The 22557-nt window shown below is 33.8% G+C and overlaps 2 protein-coding genes across 2 annotated transcripts; both read right to left on the reverse strand.

The window, feature by feature from the left end:
- Positions 1-1825: 1825 nt before the first annotated feature.
- On the reverse strand, positions 1826-4114 carry LOC105790744 (dimethylnonatriene synthase). Its single transcript, XM_012618494.2, has 2 exons — positions 3144-4114; positions 1826-2606 (listed from the first exon to the last, which is right to left on the reverse strand). Exons 1-2 carry the CDS (start codon positions 4059-4061, stop codon positions 1959-1961), a joined length of 1566 nt encoding a protein of 521 aa, XP_012473948.1. The 5' UTR covers positions 4062-4114; the 3' UTR covers positions 1826-1958.
- Positions 4115-19753: 15639 nt separating this feature from the next.
- LOC105761728 (uncharacterized) lies at positions 19754-22274 on the reverse strand. Its single transcript, XM_012579625.1, has 4 exons — positions 21940-22274; positions 21501-21672; positions 20167-21449; positions 19754-20093 (listed from the first exon to the last, which is right to left on the reverse strand). Exons 1-4 carry the CDS (start codon positions 22272-22274, stop codon positions 19754-19756), a joined length of 2130 nt encoding a protein of 709 aa, XP_012435079.1.
- Positions 22275-22557: the final 283 nt, after the last annotated feature.

The raw sequence follows: 22557 nt of genomic DNA on the forward strand, positions 1-22557 counted from the left end.
ACCCCTTGTTCTTGATTAATTCTAAACAAAATCAAGCTACCAAGACAAGAAAATAGCAATTTATAAACAGATCTGAAGAATAAAAACTAAAACTGAATGAAAACACAAGAAATATTAAGAGGAAATTTGACCATCCCAGAACAAGAGAAAACCCAGAATTTTGAAGTGTTTGGGACGTTCTTGGTGAAGAAGAATTTTCCAAATTGAGATCTAAACAAGAAAAACAGAACATATTAGTATTTGAATGGAAACAAATGAAAAAGAAAGTCAAACAACAAAGCAAAAGAGTGTGGCCAAAAAGAGTCCAAGAATAATTAGAATAAGGTTTCTTGGGAGAGAAGAAACCGTTCTTGAACCAAAAGAAGGCCTCCAACCAAATTTGAAACAAAAACAACAAAATAGTTTGTTACAATGAAGAATTAAGCAAAATAAAAATTGTTTTGTAACAAAAGAACTCAAATCAACAAGAAAAGAAAAGAACTCCTATTTTTATTGTTTCTTGAAGTATTATGATAGGAGAACGTCTTTCCTTTACTAATTCAAATATGGAAATAAATCAAACAAATATTAAAATAAAAACAACAAGAATTGAATGGAAAATTGAAGAAAAACAATGAAGAAATATGAAAAAAGATGACGATGGTATATAAAAGTCCTAAAGCGCCTTAGAAACAAGATGAATCCATAACCCCCTTCAAACGACTCTAATTTTCCCTCCAAGAAAGACTCATTGAAAAGAAAAAGCTTGAAGACGATTCTTACAATCTAAAAATATTGTTAAAACTTTTCTAAAAGAAAACTCAAGAGAAATTCTTTAAAAGAAAACTCAAGAGAAAAATTGTTGAATGAATGAATAGGGAGCGACACACCCTATTTATAACCTACCAATCCTTAACTAATCTCATAAAATTAAGGAATGTGATAAGTATTTCAACTAAGCATGACAACTCATCAACTAACAAACTAACTAACTAATTAACATGATAAAATGTCTAAGTGTGAAAATATGGATGAAAATTCGTCCAAGGGTCTAAATGGGATCCTTGGGCCAAATTTTTACATCTTGATCCACTTTTTAAATAAAATTGGAAAATAAATTTAAAATGTTTTCAAATTAAGCCACTTTAACAATTTGGCATGATATTCAACTAACTCCTCCAAACTTCATGATGAGCATGTGGACATCTCAATGGGCTAATTTTCAATAACTTGGACTTGTTGTCCGTTCCCTCCTGAAATTTGTTCATTTAGGCTTGCACATCTAATCTATCACGCACCGGCCTCAAGATTTGATTTCTCGGAAAAAAATTCCAAGATTTGAAATCTACATTTTCTTGATTTCTGAAATCACCTGAAATAGTGAAATTGGACCAAGATTTAGTTTCTTAATTTTCTTGAAAAGAAGAAAGTGAATCTTAATTTTCTTTTCTCCTCACATGTGCTTTTGAGGCCTTTGTAACGAAGTATTGTACTGTCTCGTTCAATCTTGCTTTGATTTCCTTGGCCTTTGACCTCGTTATTAGGCCTTGAAATAGTGTAAGCCCATCACATCCATGGGCTTGAGATTTGGCCCTGAGCCTCACATCACTTAGGCATATAAGTGGTCAAATTTCAAAGCCTAAGGTCACATGGTTGCTTGATTTAAGATTTAAGCCCGTGACACATATTGCTAAGGTTAAGCAAAAAACTCAAAGAATAACCCGAACTGAGGTGTTTGGATGGCGTAGCACACAAAACAGATTAAGGCCACAAGTCTGCATTAAACCATGTTTACTCTAGATATTAAACAGATTATATAACTTAAATTAAGTATTTAAAATTTCAATTTATCAGACAACTTAAATTTAATATATATTTGATTGTGACGATTAAAACATAATTTGTGTACACACGTTCTTATATTCGAGACCTTAATTCGGACATTATTTATTTAATCAAATATAAAATACTTAAAATCTCTAGTATTTATTCATGTGTTCAAGGCACTCATAGAACTCCGTCCGAAGGCGTGGCCTTAGAACAACATCAATAGGATTCAGCTTAGGTAAGGCAAGTCCGAAGCCTTCTTCCATATCCACCGCAGTCCCTTCTGCCGTCTTAATATCAAATCCCTGAATTAGTTTGGCCACCATCAAGTGAACAACTTGTAACCCAAACGTGATTCCAGGGCATGACCTTCTACCGGAGCTAAACGGCATGTACTCAAAATGTTGACCCCTAACATCGAAATCAACATGCGTTGTCATGAACCTTTCTGGACGAAACTCATCGGCATTTTCCCAAACCCGTGGGTCTCGTTGCAATTTCCAAAGATTCACAATCAAACGAGTACCCTTTGAGACATCGTAGCCAGCGATGCGACAATCTTCGGTGGCTTCACGGATTCCGGTGATGGGTCCCGGTGGGTATAAACGTAGAGTTTCCTTAACTATGGCTTGTAGATATTTGAGGTTCTTAATGTCTGATTCTTCGACCCACCTTTGTTTTCCAACATGGTGGTCCAACTCTTGTTGTGCGGCCATTAAAATTTTCGGGTGGTTCAGTAGTAAAGAAAGTACCCATGTGATTGTCACTGATGTACTTTCTCCTCCAGTCAATGAAAGAATCTGCAAACAGTAGAGTTTTAATAGCAGTAAAAGTAAGATGTCTGGATTGAATTTTGTATGTAAATATGATATACACATGGCACATTACATATAATTATCTGATTATTTAAAAGATTAATTTTTAATAATAGAAATGAAATTTTTAATAGAGAGACTAAGTTTCTATTTAATCTAATGTATATGGACTAATTTGTTCATATTTTAATTAAAAAAGATAAAATATAATTTGACTCTCAAGACACGGCTTCTATAATACTTTTACCCATATATCCCTAAAAATTTATTAAAATTATTGATTTTAGATAAAATTTAATATTTATATTTCGAATTAAGTTGTATTTTTGCAACTATATATAATGCTCATATCATGCAAGAGCTCAACATGAATCCTACATAACCTATGAGTACTTTTAGCATATTTTTAACTAAATTGAACTTAAATAAGTATATATAGTATTGATACCGTATATAAACTCCACCGGAAGCTATTGAGAATAGCTAAAAGCTAGCACAACTTATGGGACCATTACCACTTACCAGTGTTGTTGCTTTTACAATGGTGTCGCGGTTATGGCCTGAAATTACAGTATCTTCCGGTAAGAGATTTAACATCACGTCCATGAAATCATTTTCAGAGGTACCCTGGTTTGCCTTTTTCTTCTTTAGATGTTCTTCGAGCCAAACACTGAGTACTGAGTCGAGTTCTTTGGCTGTTCTCTTCATGGAACGAACATGGCCTTGAATATCAAGCCATTCGAGGTACGGTACAGCATCCGCCAAGACGAAGATCCCGGAAAGATGCAACGCTCGTTTAATGGCCTTCTCGTACCGCCACGGTTCGCTGTTTACTTCCTCGTAATCACAGCCGGAAAATCGTTTTCCGACGAGTAATCGTAGGTTGATGTTGAACGTCAATCGTTCCAAAGCCTCGTTGATGGTCACTTTGGCACCGTTTCGTGAAAGTCCGTACAACTCTTTGATGAACGAGTCCATTTCGGAGAAACGTATGTGCTTTAGCTTCTCTAAGCGGTGGCTAGAAAGAAGCTCGACCGTGGCTATCTTACGGATGTTACGCCAATATTCGCCGTATGGGGCGAGAGCCATGATCGCATTGTTGTAACCCATGTGCCGCCCAGCAGCGATGCTAGCTCGAGTAGCCAGGGTTCGGTCATTGTCCTTGAAGCAATCCTTGGCGATTTCCCAACTGCTCACCACCAACAGTCGGTGGGTTCCGAGTTTGAGTGAGTAGAGTGGGCCGTGTTTGTCCGCTATTGTTGCTAGCTTCTTGCAGATTGGCTCTTTCCCACCTAGGAGATGGAGGTGACCGATGAGTGGCAATGAACCAGATGGTTCAGGGATGCAATTTTTCTTGGAATTTTTGGGTGCTCTTCTCGAGAAAGTATATAACAACAGCAACAAAATTGCAATTGATTGAAGGTAAGTGTAAAGATCCATGGTGATTATGGGAGGTATTGGAATTCAAGTTTTAGGTTCATAGACTACTGTGGCTGCTAACTACCTTATTTATAGGGCTAAATTAGAAAAAGAAAAATTAAGGATTTAAGTGGATTTTTTTATTATTCAAGGAAGGAAAGAAATAATATACGCGACTATAAATTAAATTTATCCTTCTAATTTGTATTGAAAAAAATTCAAATCCATTCTTTTTACGGAATAGACTTTTGTTGTTGACTGGACAAAAGCTTATTTTATGGTTGCTGACTCGACAAAATTGGGTGGGTGATTAATTGCTGATGTAAAGCTTATTTATAGTATTACGTGGTATCACAAGTAAAATTATGAAAATATTAATAAATTATACTATTTGATATTTTATTTTAGAAAAACTAATAAAGTTGTAAACCCACACCTATTAAATTAGTAAAACTCTAAATTTATCATTCCACCAAAATTTTATTTTAATATTTTTTATACATTTTATTTTATTATCTCCATCAATTGCATATCTATCCAATTATTTAAGCACATGGTTGTGTTGTTGTCACGAGTCAATCAAACACCAACTTAATTAAGAAAATTACAAAATATTATTTCATAATTAAAATAATCATATTATTCAAATATATTTTAAACTTTTTACTTTAATATACAAATTCATTAAAATAATTCTAAATTTTGAAATAAATCTCTATAACTTGGTTCTCTTCCAACCCCTGCAATTTCTTTTTCCAAATTTTGAGATGGATCTCAACAACAATTTAAACTTGATTCTCATCATCCAAACAACCAATAATTTCATTAATTGAGTGTTCCAACTTAATTTTATCTAATTAATTCCTTACGAAGGTGGCCTTTAATTTTTTTTCTAAGGCAAGTGGTGATTGCTTAATTTGTATGTTATTTTTAATTATATAAATTTATGTTTTAAATGCGTGATTTTCGTGTGATAAAATTTTTAATTTTATTTTATTTTATTTTATTTCGTTTTTAGTTTTTAATTAATATACATGTTTTTCAAGTTATTTTATTTTATTTTTAATTCATAACTCTTTTTATTTATACAAACAAAATAATAATAAATATGTACTTCAAGTTATTTCAAGCCTTTTTATTTTTATTCTAAATTTTTAGTTTCTAATTAATAAACATGTTGATTTCAAGTTTCTTTAATTTTATTTTTAATTCAACTTTTTAATGAATAACTATAATAGCCCGATTTTCAGTGGTGACGGAACAGTGGTTTTGGGACCACGAATTTTCATTGTGTCGACTCGTAAATATTATTTTTAGAACTTTTATGGAGTCATTAGATTCATAATAAATTTTGGTTCAGAAATATTAACGTTTAGATAGCTAATTAAAGAAAAAAGACTAATTTGTAAAAGGCGCAAAACTTATAATTATCGCAATTAGTTTATTAAATAGCTTGAAAGTTAAATAAGGAATGACTTAAGGGTTAAGTTAGTCCTAATTAACTTGGTTGGACGGCTAAACAATAGAAAATGATAAAAAATGTAATTTTAATGGCAAAATTGTAATTTAGTTGAAATTAAACAAAACAAATTGAAAATTAAAGTTTTCCTATTCATTTTTCTTCAACCTTTGCCGAAACCACCACATGAGAAAGCTTTAAGTTTCGGTTTCTTCATCGTTGTGCATATGAGTTCAATTCTTGTAATTTTTATGTTTTTGATATCGTTGCAATTAGGTCCAACTAGCCCGTACTTTCGTTTTTGAATCTGTTAAAAATTTTAGAAGTTGTCATGGATGAATCTTGAATTTTTGTTTTATAATACTTATGTATTTGAAGCTTTGATTTTGTTATTTGGTGATTTTTTGAAGTAATTTTTGTTAGATTTTGATTTAGGGATTAAATTGTGAAAATGTCAAAACTTTAGGGTTTGATAGTGAATTTGGTGTTTAGTAGGGAAGGGCCTAGTATATTAGATTATCATGTTCACTTGAGAAAAACAGTTAATTAATGATTTTTGGGTCAATGGACTAAATTGAAAAAATTGTAAAAGTTTGAGGGTAATTGGTAAATTCAAAAAATAAAAGGGTATAAAATGTAAAATGAATTGGAATGTGAAATGTAAGCTGATAATTAAGAAATTTTACATTTTAGATAAAGACCCAGTTGATACTCGTGGAAAAGGAAAAATTACAGAATAATCCTTAAACTTCTGCAACTACTACAATTCAATCCAGGTAAGTTCGTACGATTTAAAATTTAGCATCTATATGAAATTTTGAATGATATATAATGGTATAGTATATATATTTGATTATAGATGATATAAGGTTAATTGAGGATTGTTATTGAAATATTTGGATCGAATTGACCACGGGGTAGAGTACAATCGAGATATGGTACGTTATGGGGGATTGTAGTGGGGATTGCTTCCCTAGTGGACCAAGGTTCAACATTTGTTGCAAACTCTCGTGTTATACTCTATGTTTTGGTGTATTTCGAATGGATTAGCTCTTCTAAGCATTGGTGTGTTTCGGATGGATTAGCCCTTATGAGCATCTAGTGTGTTTCGGTTAGATTATCGATGTACTCTTATCCGTAAGTCATTCATCGAGTTGAAAATATTGATACGGTATCTTGATTAGTTATTTTGATAGTTTTGTCATATATTTGAGTATTGAATTGAACTTTTATGATTTACCGGTCGAGATTGTAGATGGCAGGGAACATTCATGGTTGTATTATTATTTGATTTGTTGTATTTACTTCGGTAAGATTTATCGTTTTAATATGTCGAACTTACTAAGCTTTATTGAGCTTACTTGTGTTATTGATTGTTCTTTTAGATATTCAGAAGGTTGGACGATCGGATCGGCACTTAAGTCACACTATCCATAAATTTCGATAGTTTTTGGAACGTTCATTTCAGATTATATGGAATGTAATAGGATTGTATGTCATTACTAATGTTTTGGATATGTAAAATGCTAAGTATGATCTTATATGTAAATTGCTAACTTATATGATACATGTGAATGAGGTAAGATGTTTCAATGCAAATATGAATGATATGTGTTAATGCAATGTTGTGTTTGAGGTGCCTATGATTGCTATATTGGTTAGGTGTTAGATTTGATGAATTGATAAGTTGTGATTGATGTTTCATTTTGATGTATAATTGTATATACTTGTGTTATAAATGATGATACATTGGTTAGGCACTTAGGATGTTGATTTGGCATATTTTTGGCTTGTTTAATGTCACTTTGAATAGGTCTTTTGGCTGGTAAATGGATTATTTAGAGTCAAAGTAAGCTTGAAATGGTAAACTTATTATTTAAGGTTCATTTTGGGTCCACACGGCCTGAGACACGAGCGTATGACTCAACTGTGTGAGACACACGGCCTGGTGACACGGTCGTGTGTCATTTGATGCGTTCTTAAAGTGCAAATCAATGAGTTACACGACCTAGCACACAGCCTGGCATACGGGCATGTGGGGCAATTTCAAGTGTTACGCCACCTAGCACACGGACGTGTGACATGGCCGTGTGACCCTACTTAGTGAGTTACATAGGTGAGGACACAGGCTAAGTGTAACAACCCGTTTTTTAGTGAAATTAGAATAGTGGTTTCGGGACCACAAATCTAATGTCAAAAAAGTTATTTTATTATTTTAAGGTTTGCAGCATGATAATAGCATCGTATAAAAATTTCATGAAGAAATGTTATCGTTTGTATCTTTTATTTGATAAAAAGGACTAAATTGCATAAAGTGCAAGACTTGTGTTCTATTAGAAAAGGTGTTAAATTACTATGAAATTTAATTATAAGTGGCCTTAAATGGTAATTAGACCATTAACATATTAGTGGACAATTATGGACTTTAGTTATAAAATTATAAAGGTTAAAAGTAAGGTTGAAATTGTAATTAAGCTAATTAGTATAATAAAACAAAAAGACAATTAAAATGTCATCTTCCTTAATGACAAAGACCACCGAAATTGAAGAATAGGAAGCCATAGCTAGGTCTTGAAGCATTCGGCCAACACTTCTAGTGCATGTAAGTGTATTTTTGCTCGATTTTTAATGATTCCTATGTTTCTGAAGTCGTTGTAGCGTAATCTAGCTAGCCCAATGACTAATTTACAAAAATGTTAAAATTCTAGGGTTTTACCATGAATGAATGTTAGTTGTTTTTTATGTTTGGTGGATGAAAATGAACGTTTGATAATAGTTGAACAACTTTTGTAAAGGAAATTTTGATGAATTTGCCAATTAGGGATTAGATTGAAAAATAGAAAATTATTCTTTCTGAAATTATGAAATAATTGAAATGTAGGGATTTTTAAGGGCCTAAGTGATGTTTGAATATGGTGGATTGGTATTAAATTGTATGAATTTCTATTTTTATGAGCTAGGGACTAATTTGAAATGAATTCAAAACTATAGTGGAAAAAGTGTAATTTTTCCAAAAACATGATTTTGGATTAAATTGAATAGAATGAAGTTTGAATTAGTTAAATTTGATTATATAGATCAATAAAAGCAATGTACGGATTTAGATCGAGGAAAAGAAAAAATATTGGATTAATCGATCGTATTTCTCCGTTCATGTTTAAGGTAAGCTTGTATATTTAATTAGTATTGAATTATGTTTTATTTAAATTCTTTTGTGTTATATTCTTGGTATTACGACTCTACGGAAATATCCAACGAAGTTTCGGAGACTTTCGGATCCCGTTTGAACCTTAGGAATATATAGGATACAAATGACATGTTATTAGAGGTTACCGTGTTTCAGGTGCTGGTCTTGTACGTCCTACCAGTGGCTGAGTTTCCGACATGTGTTGCAGTTACTTGACAACTTGTGTGATCAGCACCATGTGGCTATATCCTGACTGACAGCTTGTGTGAACAGACCCACTTATGGCTTGAGAGAAAGCAATTATATGAGATATGAGATAGTAGTGGTTTCGACCACGTGTTAGCACATAGTGTGCGAGATTCCCAAGTATTCAATATTATTCTAGTGGTTCAACGGGTATACAAAAAGGGAAGGATCGGTATAAGTTTCAACTTATAATGTCACGAAAGCATGAGAAAGGTATGAAATGATAGTGATTAAAGATTTTTAGTAAAAATGTTTACATGGAAAGCTTAAGGAAGCTCTTTGTTGTGTAATGAATTTGATTAAGTTATATGTTAATCACTATTGTGAATTTTTGTTGGTGCTTAGGCTTGTGCCAAGCAATGTTGGATAAGTTCACTATTTTGCCTTTAAGATTTTATAATGAAATGGTAAGTATTGTTTATGATTTACTAACTTACTAAGCATTATATGCTTACTTGTGTGATTTTCTCCTATGTTTCTAGATAATCGGAGGTTCGTGCGGGTTAGAAGCTTATTGGAGATCCATCACACTATCCGTCAGTTAAATTGGTAGATTTTGATGATTTTGAGTCATGGTTATAATGACATGTATAGGTGTTTTGTTTAATGAATCTAGCCATTATGTGTGGTTTGTATATATGTTATCTTGGTTGATGAATTAGTTGGTATGATATTAAGATTATATGGTATTTTGTGTGGTTGATAATTTGATGTTATGTTGGTTAAGATGATGGTAAGGAAATGTTGATGGAAATGGTATGGTAACAATGAATGGTTGGTGTGGAATGAATGTAGCATGGTGTTGTAAATGGCTACTTTTGGTAGTTTGGAAGTGATCATCTTTTGGTCAAATTAGTATGGTATTGTTAGTTGGGAAAATGGTCATTTGGTATTGGTTGTGTATGCATTTTAGTATATGAACATATGGATAAAAGTGGCTTTGAAGTTGTTCAATTGGTAAATTTTAGTGAATGAAATGGTTAGGTGTTAGGTAAGTTTGATTGTTGAAATTGAGGTGTCATTTTGGCATATTGGTTGAATGGATAGTTTCTATGTTGTATAAGCTTGGATATGCATATGCAAAATGTGTTTTGAATGCTTGATTTTAGCTGCAAATGGCTTGTGCATGTGGTGTGAGTTTGGGTGAGAAAAATGGCTTCGAAATGGCCTAGTTTTCATCTACACGGGCATGTGTCTCAGCCGTGTGTGACATATGGCCAGATGATATGGCTATGTGTCCCCTATAGCTTTCAAAGGTTTGCAAGTCAGGCTGTTACACGGCCTGGCACATGAGCGTGTGGAGTTATTTCGAGGGTACACAGCTTGGCACACGAGTGTGTGGCTTGGCCGTGTGACCCAAGTCAGTGAGTTACACGAGTACAGACACGAGCTGGGACATGGCCGTGTGTCCCTATTTCGAATGCCCACACGGCCTAAGACATGGGCATGTCTCTTGACCGTGTGACCCCTACAGTTTGAAAATTTTTAATTTTTTCTGAAAAATTTAATATGTTTCTGATTTAGTCCCGATTTATTTCTAATACATTTTTAAGGCCTTGAGGGCTCGTAAAAGGGACTGCATGTATGAATTTGGTTGATTTTTTTATGAATTATGTGATGAATTGTTAATGTTAACTAATTGTACCTTAAAATTATGCTTCGGTAACACTCCGTAGCTCTAACCTGGCTACGGATACGGGCTAGGGGTGTTACACTAGGACACGGTCATGTGTCCCTAGTTTGAAGGTTACACAGTCTAGCCACATGGCCGTGTGACCCCTATATCCAAATTTTTGTAACTTTTTTCTATACTTTCAAATGATTTCAATTTAGTCTCAAATTCTTTCTAAGGTGTTTCTTGGGACTCAATGGCTCAATATAGGGACGGTGTATGTATGTATGAATGGTTTATGTTATGTTTATGATATTGAATGAAATTAAGTTTAAATGTTTCGAGTGTACAGTAATGCTCTATAACCCTAATCCGGCGACAAATAAAGGTTAGGGGTGTTACAATAAATCATTTATTTATATAAACAAAATAATAAACATGTACTTATATAATCAAAATATATATTTTTTACATAAATCATTATGCTAAATGTATTTTAAATTAATAACTCTTTTATTTATAAAATAATAAAATGTAATTATATAATAAAATATACATTTTATATATATCATTATGTCAAAAATATTTTTAAATTAATACTTCCATTATTTATATAAATAAAATAATAAATATGTAATTACATAATGGAAATATATATTTTTCTATATCATTATGTTAAAAGAAATATTTTATTCTTTAAAAGTATGAATTAAAATTTTAATTTCTCCTTATATAACTTTGGTATGTCAAATATTTTACTTATCCACCTACATTATGTATAACCTCCCTAACCCAGCCCGAATTTTATAGTCAAATCATGAAAGTGACATTAGCCACTGAAATGGCCCAGTAAAGCTTTTGAGTTCAGTAAAAAGAGTTTGACAATACAAGTCTCAGTGGTTATTAAAAGAAATCGTCACTTAAGTTTTCAATATATATACACGTGTATATTTATTTATTTTAACTCATAATAGCATAGGTAAATTTTGCTTTTAGAAAAATAATTTTGATCCAATTTTAAAATCACATTTAAAATCTAATCCATTTTAAAAAAACATTAATTTATTTTAAATATCTCATTTACTTAATTTTAATTACAAAGTCAATTGGAAAATCCATATTTAGGCTAGTTGGAAATAATTTGAAATAATAACTAAAAAATTCTTAATCATATTTGTGTTTAATGCCAAAACCAAATAACGTCAAATCTCAAAATTTAACACCCATATGGAATAGTAAAGTCCATGTCACAGTCCGTATGTAAATAATGCAAAAATCAACAAAGTTTATAAAACGGGGTTTAAAATACTTTGTATAAAATCGGTGACAATGGTCCAAATGTCGAGTTCGAACCCTAACCTCAATAATTATCCAAAAAGATGGGAAACTAAAGAATGGTTTATAAAACTCAGTGTGGTCTTAACACACAAGCAGTAAGCAAATTAAACAGTAAATGATAACATACAGTTTTGCAATATATAATACATTTCAGATTATCAATCTCACAGTGATATCAGTAAGTATGCAATATACAGGATTAACTATAGAATTTTCCTACCCACCCATTCGTTACACTCCATAATAAGAGTTCCCCAAAACTCGTCCAACCCTATACACCATAACAGTGGGAGCATAAGCTCGTGTGGATATACTGCCAGTAGATATACAAATAACCGCCAGTAGATTTGTAGATAAACTTCCAGTAGATATGCGAATAAACCGCCAGTAGCACTTCCTCCTTCAACAACCCAATCCCAATACAATAGTATGACATGCTTTTATAAATCAATAAACAGTAATGATAACAATATGATAATGCGATTATCATACAAACAGTAGCAGTTGTAGTTTTAACAGTATCAGTGAATATATATCAGCAGCAATTTCAAATTTAATACATAATCAAACAGATCACATATTTCAGAACAAATATGGAAAAAGTGTCTCAATTGAGCTTACGAGAACTTTAAACAAGTTGGGGATTATACAAGGACTAAACTGAAATATTTCACAAAAATTAAGGCAAAACTGTAAAACAAAGGTCACATGGCCATGTGGCTAGACCGTGTGAAAGGTTGATGCTGTGTGGCATTGAGGTACACGGGCTTGTGTCCAGGCCGTGTAACTCACTGAATTCGTGTGATCAATAAGCAAAATCTCCAACAATAGTCACAAGACCGAGTGATTGGACGTGTAACTAGCTGTGACCGTGTGAGTAAAAATACCCTAAATTTACAATAGCACATGATCATGTTGACCAATCATGTGGGACACATGCTCGTTTGGTAGACCATATGATCCAAAAATACACAAATGGTTTGCCACCAATTTTCATGGATAGGACACACACCTTTCACCACTGACTCGTTTAGCACTTCACACACTTAGATCTGATCCAACACCCCTAGATCCAGTCCTTCAAATGACATATTCACACAAGATACGTAAGTTAGTAATCGGTATTAAGGCTTTCGAAAAAATCTAAAAGAAATCGGTTAGGCAAATTGAAAGAATGAGTGAAGATCATACACTCAAAAACACATCAACAACCAAATCTAAACGATAAAAGGAACTTACCAATCTACCGGTCGAAAAGGGAGAAGATTGCATCACACAATGGAGAAATGCCTCAATGTAAAATCGAAACGGAGAAATAGATGTAGAGTGCGGCGGTAAGAGAAAAAAGAAAGAAGAAAGGAGAGAAAAAAGAGGAAGATGAAAGGAGAAATAAATGGTGTGGCATAAGGGAAGAGAATAGGGAAAAGAAAAGAAAAAAAACATAGAGAAAGGGGCAACAACAGAAAAACAAAAGAAGCAAAAGAAGGTCCAGTCAAACAAAAGTTGCTTATATACCTAGGGTTAGAAGACACTATGATATACTGTTTAGGGTTTATTGTACTAGGGCTTTAGGCCTTCTAACAGATTAGGCCCAAATAGAAGCCCAATTGCAAACTCAAGTAGAAAATTAAATAAATTTAACGATAACAGAAATAACCCAGAAATTGAACCCACAATTTGAGGCGTGACATTGTGGGCATGATAAATTCTAATATTATAAGATCAAATAATTATTTCAAATACCATTGTTTTTTCACCAACAAAGTGGATATGATAAATTCTACTATTATAAAATCAAATAATTATTTTAAATATTATTATTTTTAGTAAATATAATTTTTAGGCCAATTTTATAATTACATATTTATCAAAAACAAATTTAACATAATGATATATATCAATTATATAATTTCATTATATAATTACATATTTATTTATTTATTTTTCTATAAAAATATTTATCAATTAAAGACATGAATTAAAATAAAATAAAATAAAGCTTAAAACAACATGCATTAAAAAGAATCATCAAACTTGCTTGGGGGAGGACTTGAACATAGGGTGGATAGCTAAAAACATCAATATTTAACAACCGACCAGGGAAGATGACATGTTAAATGTAGGGTGTGCTTTGTGTCCTGTCAGCAAAAATGGCATATTTCTTTAAATAATAAAAAAATCGTAATTATAAAAATATGTCTAAATCCCTGTTTCTTTTTCTTCATAATTGGTTTTTTTTAGCTAATTTACACTTTATTTACAACATAGGGAGCCTCAGGTTCAGTAAAAGTATCATAGAGGCCCTTATACTAAAAGTCAAATTATATTTGGCCCTTTCTATTAAAAAATAAGTAAATTGTCCATGTACATTAGATCAAAAAGTAAATTGATCCTTCTATTAAAAATTTCATTCATTTTTATTGTTAAAATTGGTCTCTATATGTCAACATGAGAAACACGTGGCATGCCACATGTCACTGTTTGGTTATTTCATCAGTTACACCAAGTTTTAACATGTGGCATCCATCGTACTTTTACCTCCCAACTACTTACAAATTTCTTTTCTAATAATCCTCCATAATTAAGGCTCGGTACATAGGAAGATTAATTCCAAAGCAATACATATAGTAACAACATAGAACTAAAAGTCAAATTATACTGAGAAATCTATGGCTCGGGAAAAAAATATATAAGCAAGAACACAAATATCATAAACGCAATTCATTACCGATTCGAGAAATCTTTTATTAAGTTTTTGTATCCCTTAGACAAGAACTTTATGCAATTTGAGGCTTTAAATCTATTTGTATTTTATCAATAATTATTGGCTGCAATTAGGAGCGAAGCTAGAAAATTTTTTTAGGGGATCGAAATTCAATTGTATATTTTTACGATAGTAAAAAAAGCAATTTGATCATTTTAATAGCCTATATCTTTATAATTTTTAAAGGATTATGTAACCTCTCAAAATCGGCCCAGACGTTACGGCCGAATCCTAAAGGCTACATTAGCCACCAAAATGACCAAGTAAATCTGTTCAGTTTGAAAACCTCTATTTTGCTCAAATTTTTTGAACTTAAAATGGTTGCCTTAGGTTTATTAAAAATATCAAATTATTAGGTCATCTATGATTTAAGTCCTGTTTATTAAAAAGTTGTGTCGTTTGCAAAACTCAATTACTTCCGTTATCATGCCTTTAAAAACTCCGTTCATTATTACGCAACGAAAAAGGTGATGCCTTTAATTTTTGTAAGAAAATTCATGTTTTAAGTTACATAAAGCCGATTTTTAAATTTTGTCGATTTTTATCCAAAATTCCATGCATACAAAAACCAAATAAAAACAACACATGCCACAACCCATATTAACAAAATTTACAATCCCAAAATAAAAACCGAAATAAATAAATTAAAATTAAAATACTTTATTAACTAAAAATTTGAGATGAGGCCTCCATATGGAGAGTCTGATCCTAACCTTAAGGGTTATTTGTAAGAAGTAAGCTAAAGGGGTGAGCTTGAAAAGCTCAGTGTAAGTCTTAACAGAACAAACAGTAGTAATATAAACATTCAAACAATCACAGTAGGACACATAGCCATCAATATCAATGTCCATAATAGATCCTAGCAATTGAATAAACAATGAATATGCATTTGCATGTTCAAATGCAAAGCAGTGCAAAGGTCCTATTCATCCATCCGCTACACACCACGAATTCCCCAGAACCCATCATCCGAACACCAAAAATAATAAGATCCGAAGCTCGATATGGATAAACCACCAATATCAATATACAGTTAAACTACAAATATTTTGCATACAAGCTGCAAGTAAGTTGTGATAAGTCACTGGTACTCCGACAATACTCCGGGGCACAAATATACTATTAAAAAATAATGCAAATAATCCTCTCATACTCTATGGAACTCTTCCGTCACCCATCAAATCCCAAAACCCATGCAATGCAATATCACATGTAACAATGTAGCACATCATGCTTTATCAGTAACAATTTCAGTACTGTAGCATGTTATACATGCATTCAATAAAACGATATCAGCAGTATGTTTTACATGCAATCGATATATACAATAATAATTAGTAACATGTTTTTTTTATGCAAACAATCAAAAGTAACTCATCATACATCCCAATAAACATAAAATCAGAATACATTCAACACTTACACATCCAATTAATCACAAACAAAGGTTCTTAAACATTCGACCATCACCTTTTAGCACTTATCATGATCGGCAATCCCTTATCCAACACAAAGTCATTTGACCATGAACAAAATCAGCATGTACAATTGACCAACATGTGTACCACATAATTCAATAATCACCAAAACACCAAAAGGTAAGACCCACACTTGATTAACGCGAAACTGAAGCACTATCGTGAACCTGCAGCTTCTACATTTAGATCTAGACAGATCCCAATTAGACCTATACATAACACACCTAAAACACGATTAAAACTAACCTTCAACACTCATATAGGGTTCATCCAAATTAAGAAACAAACTAAAATTTCATATCTGAATTTCCAAGATCACTTACTCTTCTATCGATCAAATGAAGATGCAAATGACCCCAAACTTTACTAGAGATCTAAGGAGTTCAAATTTTGACCATTAACAAAGAAAATTCACAAAGTTAGCACTCAAAAAATATGACCATCATAGGAAAAAGAAAGAAAAGAACAAGATTAGATCAGATCTAGACAACTTACACTTTTCTTAGATATGCAATAACAGAAAAACAAAGAGAGTAGAAGAACAGAAGCAAAAGGGCAAGGGTGGCAAGGGTGGTGTTTGATCATTAGGACGATAGCAATGAAGAAGAAAAAAATGGAAGTAAAGGGACAACAACAAAAGGATAGGAAAAGAGAAGGGGCGACACAAAGTTGCAAAATAATTAGGGTTAGGACGGCACAATAAAGAAGAAATGAGAGAAAAATTAAGGAAAAGAGAGAAAATGAGAGGGTGGGATGGCGAGGAAAAACAAGTGAGCAAAAGGCTAAATAGAAGAGAAAAAAAACATATATATTAGGGTTTCTATAGGCATGGATGACACACTATAGGGTTTGAAGTAAATTTGCACAAAATAAAAATGATACGAAAGAAGGGATTCGAACTTAGTTTGAAGGACAGTTTCACTAACATTTAACCATTAGACCAGTAACTCATTTTTTTAACACATGCACAAAGATAACCTTAAAAATCGAGGTGTGACCACTCTCGGTTCAAAAACTAGATTTTACTAACCTGATCTTTGGGATGTAACAACTCCCTCCTCCTGAAAAGAAATTTCATCCCCAAAATTCCCCTGCTGGCATGCCAACCACTTAGCCACAAAATCTATTATCCCTATTTTCAAACCGACCACTATACTTCTACTGTGCAAATCTTATTCTAGTACAATCTAGACAATACTTCTCCTTAAACCTCCAACGGACTTCTCTTGAAGATCCTACTCACTACCATGGTCTATCCCAAAAGACTAACTACAGTAACTTCACTAACAGTTTCATCTACCCTAAATTCTCAGTTAAACAAAAACACTCCTAACAACAACCAATTGGGTAAAACCAATCTCAGTCAATGTAAGGAACAAATTAGAATGGGTCGTAAAAGTATCTACAACAACATCAAATGCATCTTGAACCTCTTGCTATATAAACTAATGTCAGCTATCTAGCCTCAATTCTAACCGTACCCCTCAAGGGTAGTTGTCTAGCTCTCTGGTTCTGAATCTAATTCGGAGCTTGCATCAAACTAGAAGGACGACGTGGACAATCCTTACAACAGTGCTTAATAGACCCACATCTCAAACATGCACCTTACTATTTCCAACACTCGCCCGAATAGAACTTATTACAATACCTACAAACTAGAATTCTTGTTAATCCAATAGAACTTTCAATACTCGCTGCTGCAACATTCTGCCGAGATTTGCCCTTTTTAACTCACTTCAAAGATCGCAGATTCGAGCCAGTAGGACCAAAACCCCTCTTATTTTGTACTTTATTTTTTTCCTTTTTTTCGCGCTCCAAGCGCTTACTCCCTTCCATTATCTTGGTCTTCTCAACCATAGTATTGAAAACCCTTTTTTAAAACTCCCAACATTGTTTGGGACACTACATCATCCCAGTCTCTTAATTTTCACCTTCAGCGATAGGTGTATCCATGGTGTCACTCATCTCAAGGTCAAGCATAAGCCCTTGAGAAACATATGACTCACTTGAGCTGCTCGACGTTGCACTCCTCGAGTTCGCATACCTTAGGTATTCATATAATTTTTTACAACCTTATGTTTTATCTACAATTTCAGAAAGATACAAACTCTAATTATTTCCTAAAATTTTTCAGTTCTAATGTCTACAGTTTTAAACAATACCCTCTTTAGTGTTTGTCTATAATTTCAAGAGTACTATAAGGATTAGCATCAGAGTCTTGGAATTTCATTTTTGAAAATAACACATTTTTTTCAAAATATTGTGGCATGGTTTTTCCCAGAATACCCCTTTTCAAAATTATGCATGCAAATTCACTTAAAACCTCAAGCCGAATTTATGAACCAGGCTTTGGTACCACCAAATGTAACCTTCCAAACCCAGCCTAGACATTACGGTCAAATTTTGAATGCTATCCACTGAAATGGCCAAGTAAATTCGTTCAGTTTGAAAACCTCTATTTTGATTTTTTTTGAAACTTGACGTGGTTGCCTTAGGTTTATTAAAAACATCAAAGTATTAGGTCATCTATGATTTAAGTCTAGTTTATTAAAAATTCGTATCATTTGAAAAACTCAATTGATTTCGTCATTATGCTTTTAAAAATTCTATTTCATTATTATGCAGCGGAAAAAGTGATGCCTTTAATTTTTGTAAGAAAATCTATGTTTTAAGTCATATTAAGCCAGTTATTAAATTTTCTCTATTTTTATCCAAAATTCCATACATGCAAAAACCAAATAAAAACAACCCATGCCACAATCCATATTAACAAAATTTACAGTCTCAAAATAAAAACAAAAATAAATAAAGTAAAATTAAAATACTTTATTAACTAAAAATTTGAGACGAGACCTTTGTATGCCGAGTCCGATCCTAACCTTGAGGGTTATCTGTAAAAAGTAAAGGGGGTGATCTTGAAAAGCTCAGTGTGAGTCTTAAAAGAACAAAAAATAATAATACAAACATTCAAACAATCACAGTAGGGTACGTAGCCATCAATATCAATGTTCGTAATAGATCTTAGCAATTCAATAAACAGTAAATATGCATGGGCATGTTCAAATGCAAATCGGTGCAAAGGTCCTACCCATCCATCCGCTACACACCACAATTTTTCTAAAGCCCATCATCCAAACACCAAAAGCAATAAGAGCCGAAGCTCGATGTGGATAAACCACTAATATCAATATGCAATTAAACTGTCAGTAGTTGTAGATAAACTGCCAGTAAGTTGCAATAAGTCGCCATACTCTAATAATATTCCAAGGCATAGATATATAGCTAAAATAATAATGTGGATAATCCTCCGGTACTCCATGGAACTCCTCTGCCACCCATCAAATCCCAAAACCCATGCAATGCAATATGACATGTAACAATGTAGCACATCATGCATTATCTGTAACAATTTCAGTACGGTCGCATGCTATACATGCATTTAGTAAAACAATATCAATGGCATGCTTTACATACAATCAATATATACGATAAGAATCAATGACAATTTTTTTTCATTCAATCAATCAACTGTAACTCATCATACATCCCAATAAACGTACAATTAGAAGATACATTCGGCACTTACACATCCAATTAATCAAAAACAAAGATTATTAAACATTCGGCCATCACCTTTTAGCACTTAACATAATCAGCAATCTCTTATCCAACACAAAGTCATTTGGCCATGCACAAAACCAACATGTGCAATTATACGAAGGCTTGATATCCATCACTTTCAACTTCTGGTGCAATGATGAAGGCACCGCTCCTTTTGAATGAATCCAGGGTCTTCCTAGTAAGCAATTATAGGAAGGCTTGATATCCATCACTAAGAAATCCACCTCGTATGTATTTAGGCCAATCAAGAGGGGTATTTCTATTCTTCCCATCACCCTCCTTTCGGTACCATCAAATGCTTTCACTATATTCTGGCATGATTTCATGTGAGAGCTATCCACCGGTAACCTGCATAAGGTGGATAAGGGTAAGACGTTCAAGGCTGATCCATTATAAATTATAAATTAGCACACCCGACAACATATATTCCCCACAACGAGCGGTGATATGTAAGGCTTTGGTGGCTCCTCTTCCCCCCGGCGGTATTTCATCATCATTAAAGAAAATAAAATTGTCAGCACTTATATTGTTAACCAAGCCGTCCAACTTATTCACTGAGATATCGTTAGCGACATAAGTTTCATTTAGCACCTTAATCAACGCATTACGATGTATCTCTGAACTTAGAAGAAACTCAAGCACCGAGATACGAGCCGGTTGCTTATGTAATTGTTCTACCACGCTGTACTCGCTATGTTTTAAGACTTTTAGAAATTCTCTAGCCTCATTTTCAGTTACCGGCTGATTGACATGCGATTCAATTTTGTTCGTTTTTGCTTTTCCCAGCTCAACTGCTAAGGCTTTTCCTTTTCCAGATTCCACTCTTGCATTTGCCGGATCATAGCATTTTCCACTTCGTGTATAGAATTTTTCATCCTCTTCTGAAGTATTTACGAAGCTCTCTTTTCCTGGGATTGTCACATTGCAGTCGTAATTCCAATGAACCTTTTTACTATCCTTGTAGGGAAAGGATACAGGTTTTTTGATTATGACTTTTGACGCTATTTGTATTCCAGATTCTTTGCTCATTGGCTTCAAAATAATCACTACTGGGTAATTAACCTCTTGTGCTTTCCCCTTAAATCCTTCCTCTGAAGCATAAACTTCTCCTTCTTCTAGTCCCTTGATCTCTTCATAAAACTCCAACTCTTTGTTATCCATTAAGTTTTGCACCATGGTTCTGAACTCAGTGCATTTTTGGATGTTGTGGCCTTCTTCTGCGTGGAACTTACAAAACTTCCTTACTCCTTTAGGCCTTTTTATTGAATCTTGCTTGATGAGACCTTCTTTCATCATTTGTTTCCAAACCCATTCAAGGGGGGTCTTTATCTCTGCTACGTTGGCTTTGACTCTCCTTCCTCCATACTCAATTATCGCATTCACCTCTTTATCATCATGATTGGGCAACGGATTCCCTGCTACATTTGGTCCTGATGAGTCACCAATCTTTACGATCCCCAAATTGATAAGTTTTTCAACTAACTTCTTGAATGCAATGCAATTCTCAATCGAGTGCCCCTTAGTCCCCGCGTGATACTCGCATTGGGCGTTTGCATCATACCACTTAGGGTATAGAGGCTGCATAGGTTTTAGGTAAAATGGAGATACCACATGTGCATCGAATAAGTTCTGGTACAATTCCCTATACGTCACTGGGATGGGTGTCAATTGAGGCCTCTCTACATTTGGCCTTGGATTGGATTCCTGTTTCGAAGAAACTTACTGATTAGCGGTTACTGCTCTTGCTTGTCCTACCGTGATTGATTTAGAATGGTCCTTGTTAAATGTGCTTGTATCGTTTATCTCGTGCTCCTTCTTTCTTGGTGCTGACCTTTTAGTGCTTTCTCCTGCTTCTATCTTGCCACATTTTACGGCGTTCTCTATCATTTCTCCAGATATCACTATGTCTGAAAAGCTTTTAGTGGCACTGCCCAACATATGATTGAGAAATGGAGCTTTCAAATTATTGATAAAAAGCATGGTTATCTTCTTCTCTAAAAGTGGTGGTTGAACTTGTGCTGCCACCTCCCTCCATCTCTAAGCAAACTGTCGAAAGCTCTCATTAGGTTTCTTTTCCATGTTTTGCAATACAATTCGATCGGGTTCTATATCCATCACATGCCTGTACTACTTTATAAAGGCCTGCGCCAAATCTTTCCATGAATGGATGTTGGCCTGACTCAATTGATTGTACCATCTAGCCGCTGACCCGATCAAACTGTCCTGGAAGCAGTGAATCAGCAGTTGATCACTGTTGATGTATCCGGTCATTATTCGACAAAACATAGTGATATGGGCTTCGGGACAACTTGTCCCGTTATATTTCTCAAACTCTGGCATTTTAAATTTGGGAGAGAGGACCAAATCGGGTACCAAGCTCAAATCTTTAACGTCCATTCCTCGGTGGTTATCAGCATTTTCCATGGCTTTAAACTTTTCCTCTAGCCATTTACACCGGTCTTCTAGTTGTTTAGACAGATCCATTTTTGCTTTCTCCATTTTTGCCACGTCATCAAGATCAGGAACCATGGGATTGGTAGGATTCTCTCCGGGATTAGAACCCGAACCCGTTTGAAAATTCGTAGGTACTGCGGTGCCATCCTGGTATTAAGGCCTAATAGTGACAAGTGCTCTCTGCGGGCACATCTCTGGTTGTGCTTGGGTATTCATCAGAGTGAAGCCTGGAGGATAAACAGGGTCCTCCTGATCGACTCCTGAATTGATTAGAGGGCTCTTTCCTTTATCAACCAATAATTGTGCCAGTTGGCTCATAATTCTTTGGGATTCCAGCGCATCTTGTTGGATTTTATCC

The sequence above is a fragment of the Gossypium raimondii genome, chromosome 7, assembly GCF_025698545.1.
Source record: "Gossypium raimondii isolate GPD5lz chromosome 7, ASM2569854v1, whole genome shotgun sequence".
Classification (NCBI taxonomy): Eukaryota; Viridiplantae; Streptophyta; class Magnoliopsida; order Malvales; family Malvaceae; genus Gossypium; species Gossypium raimondii.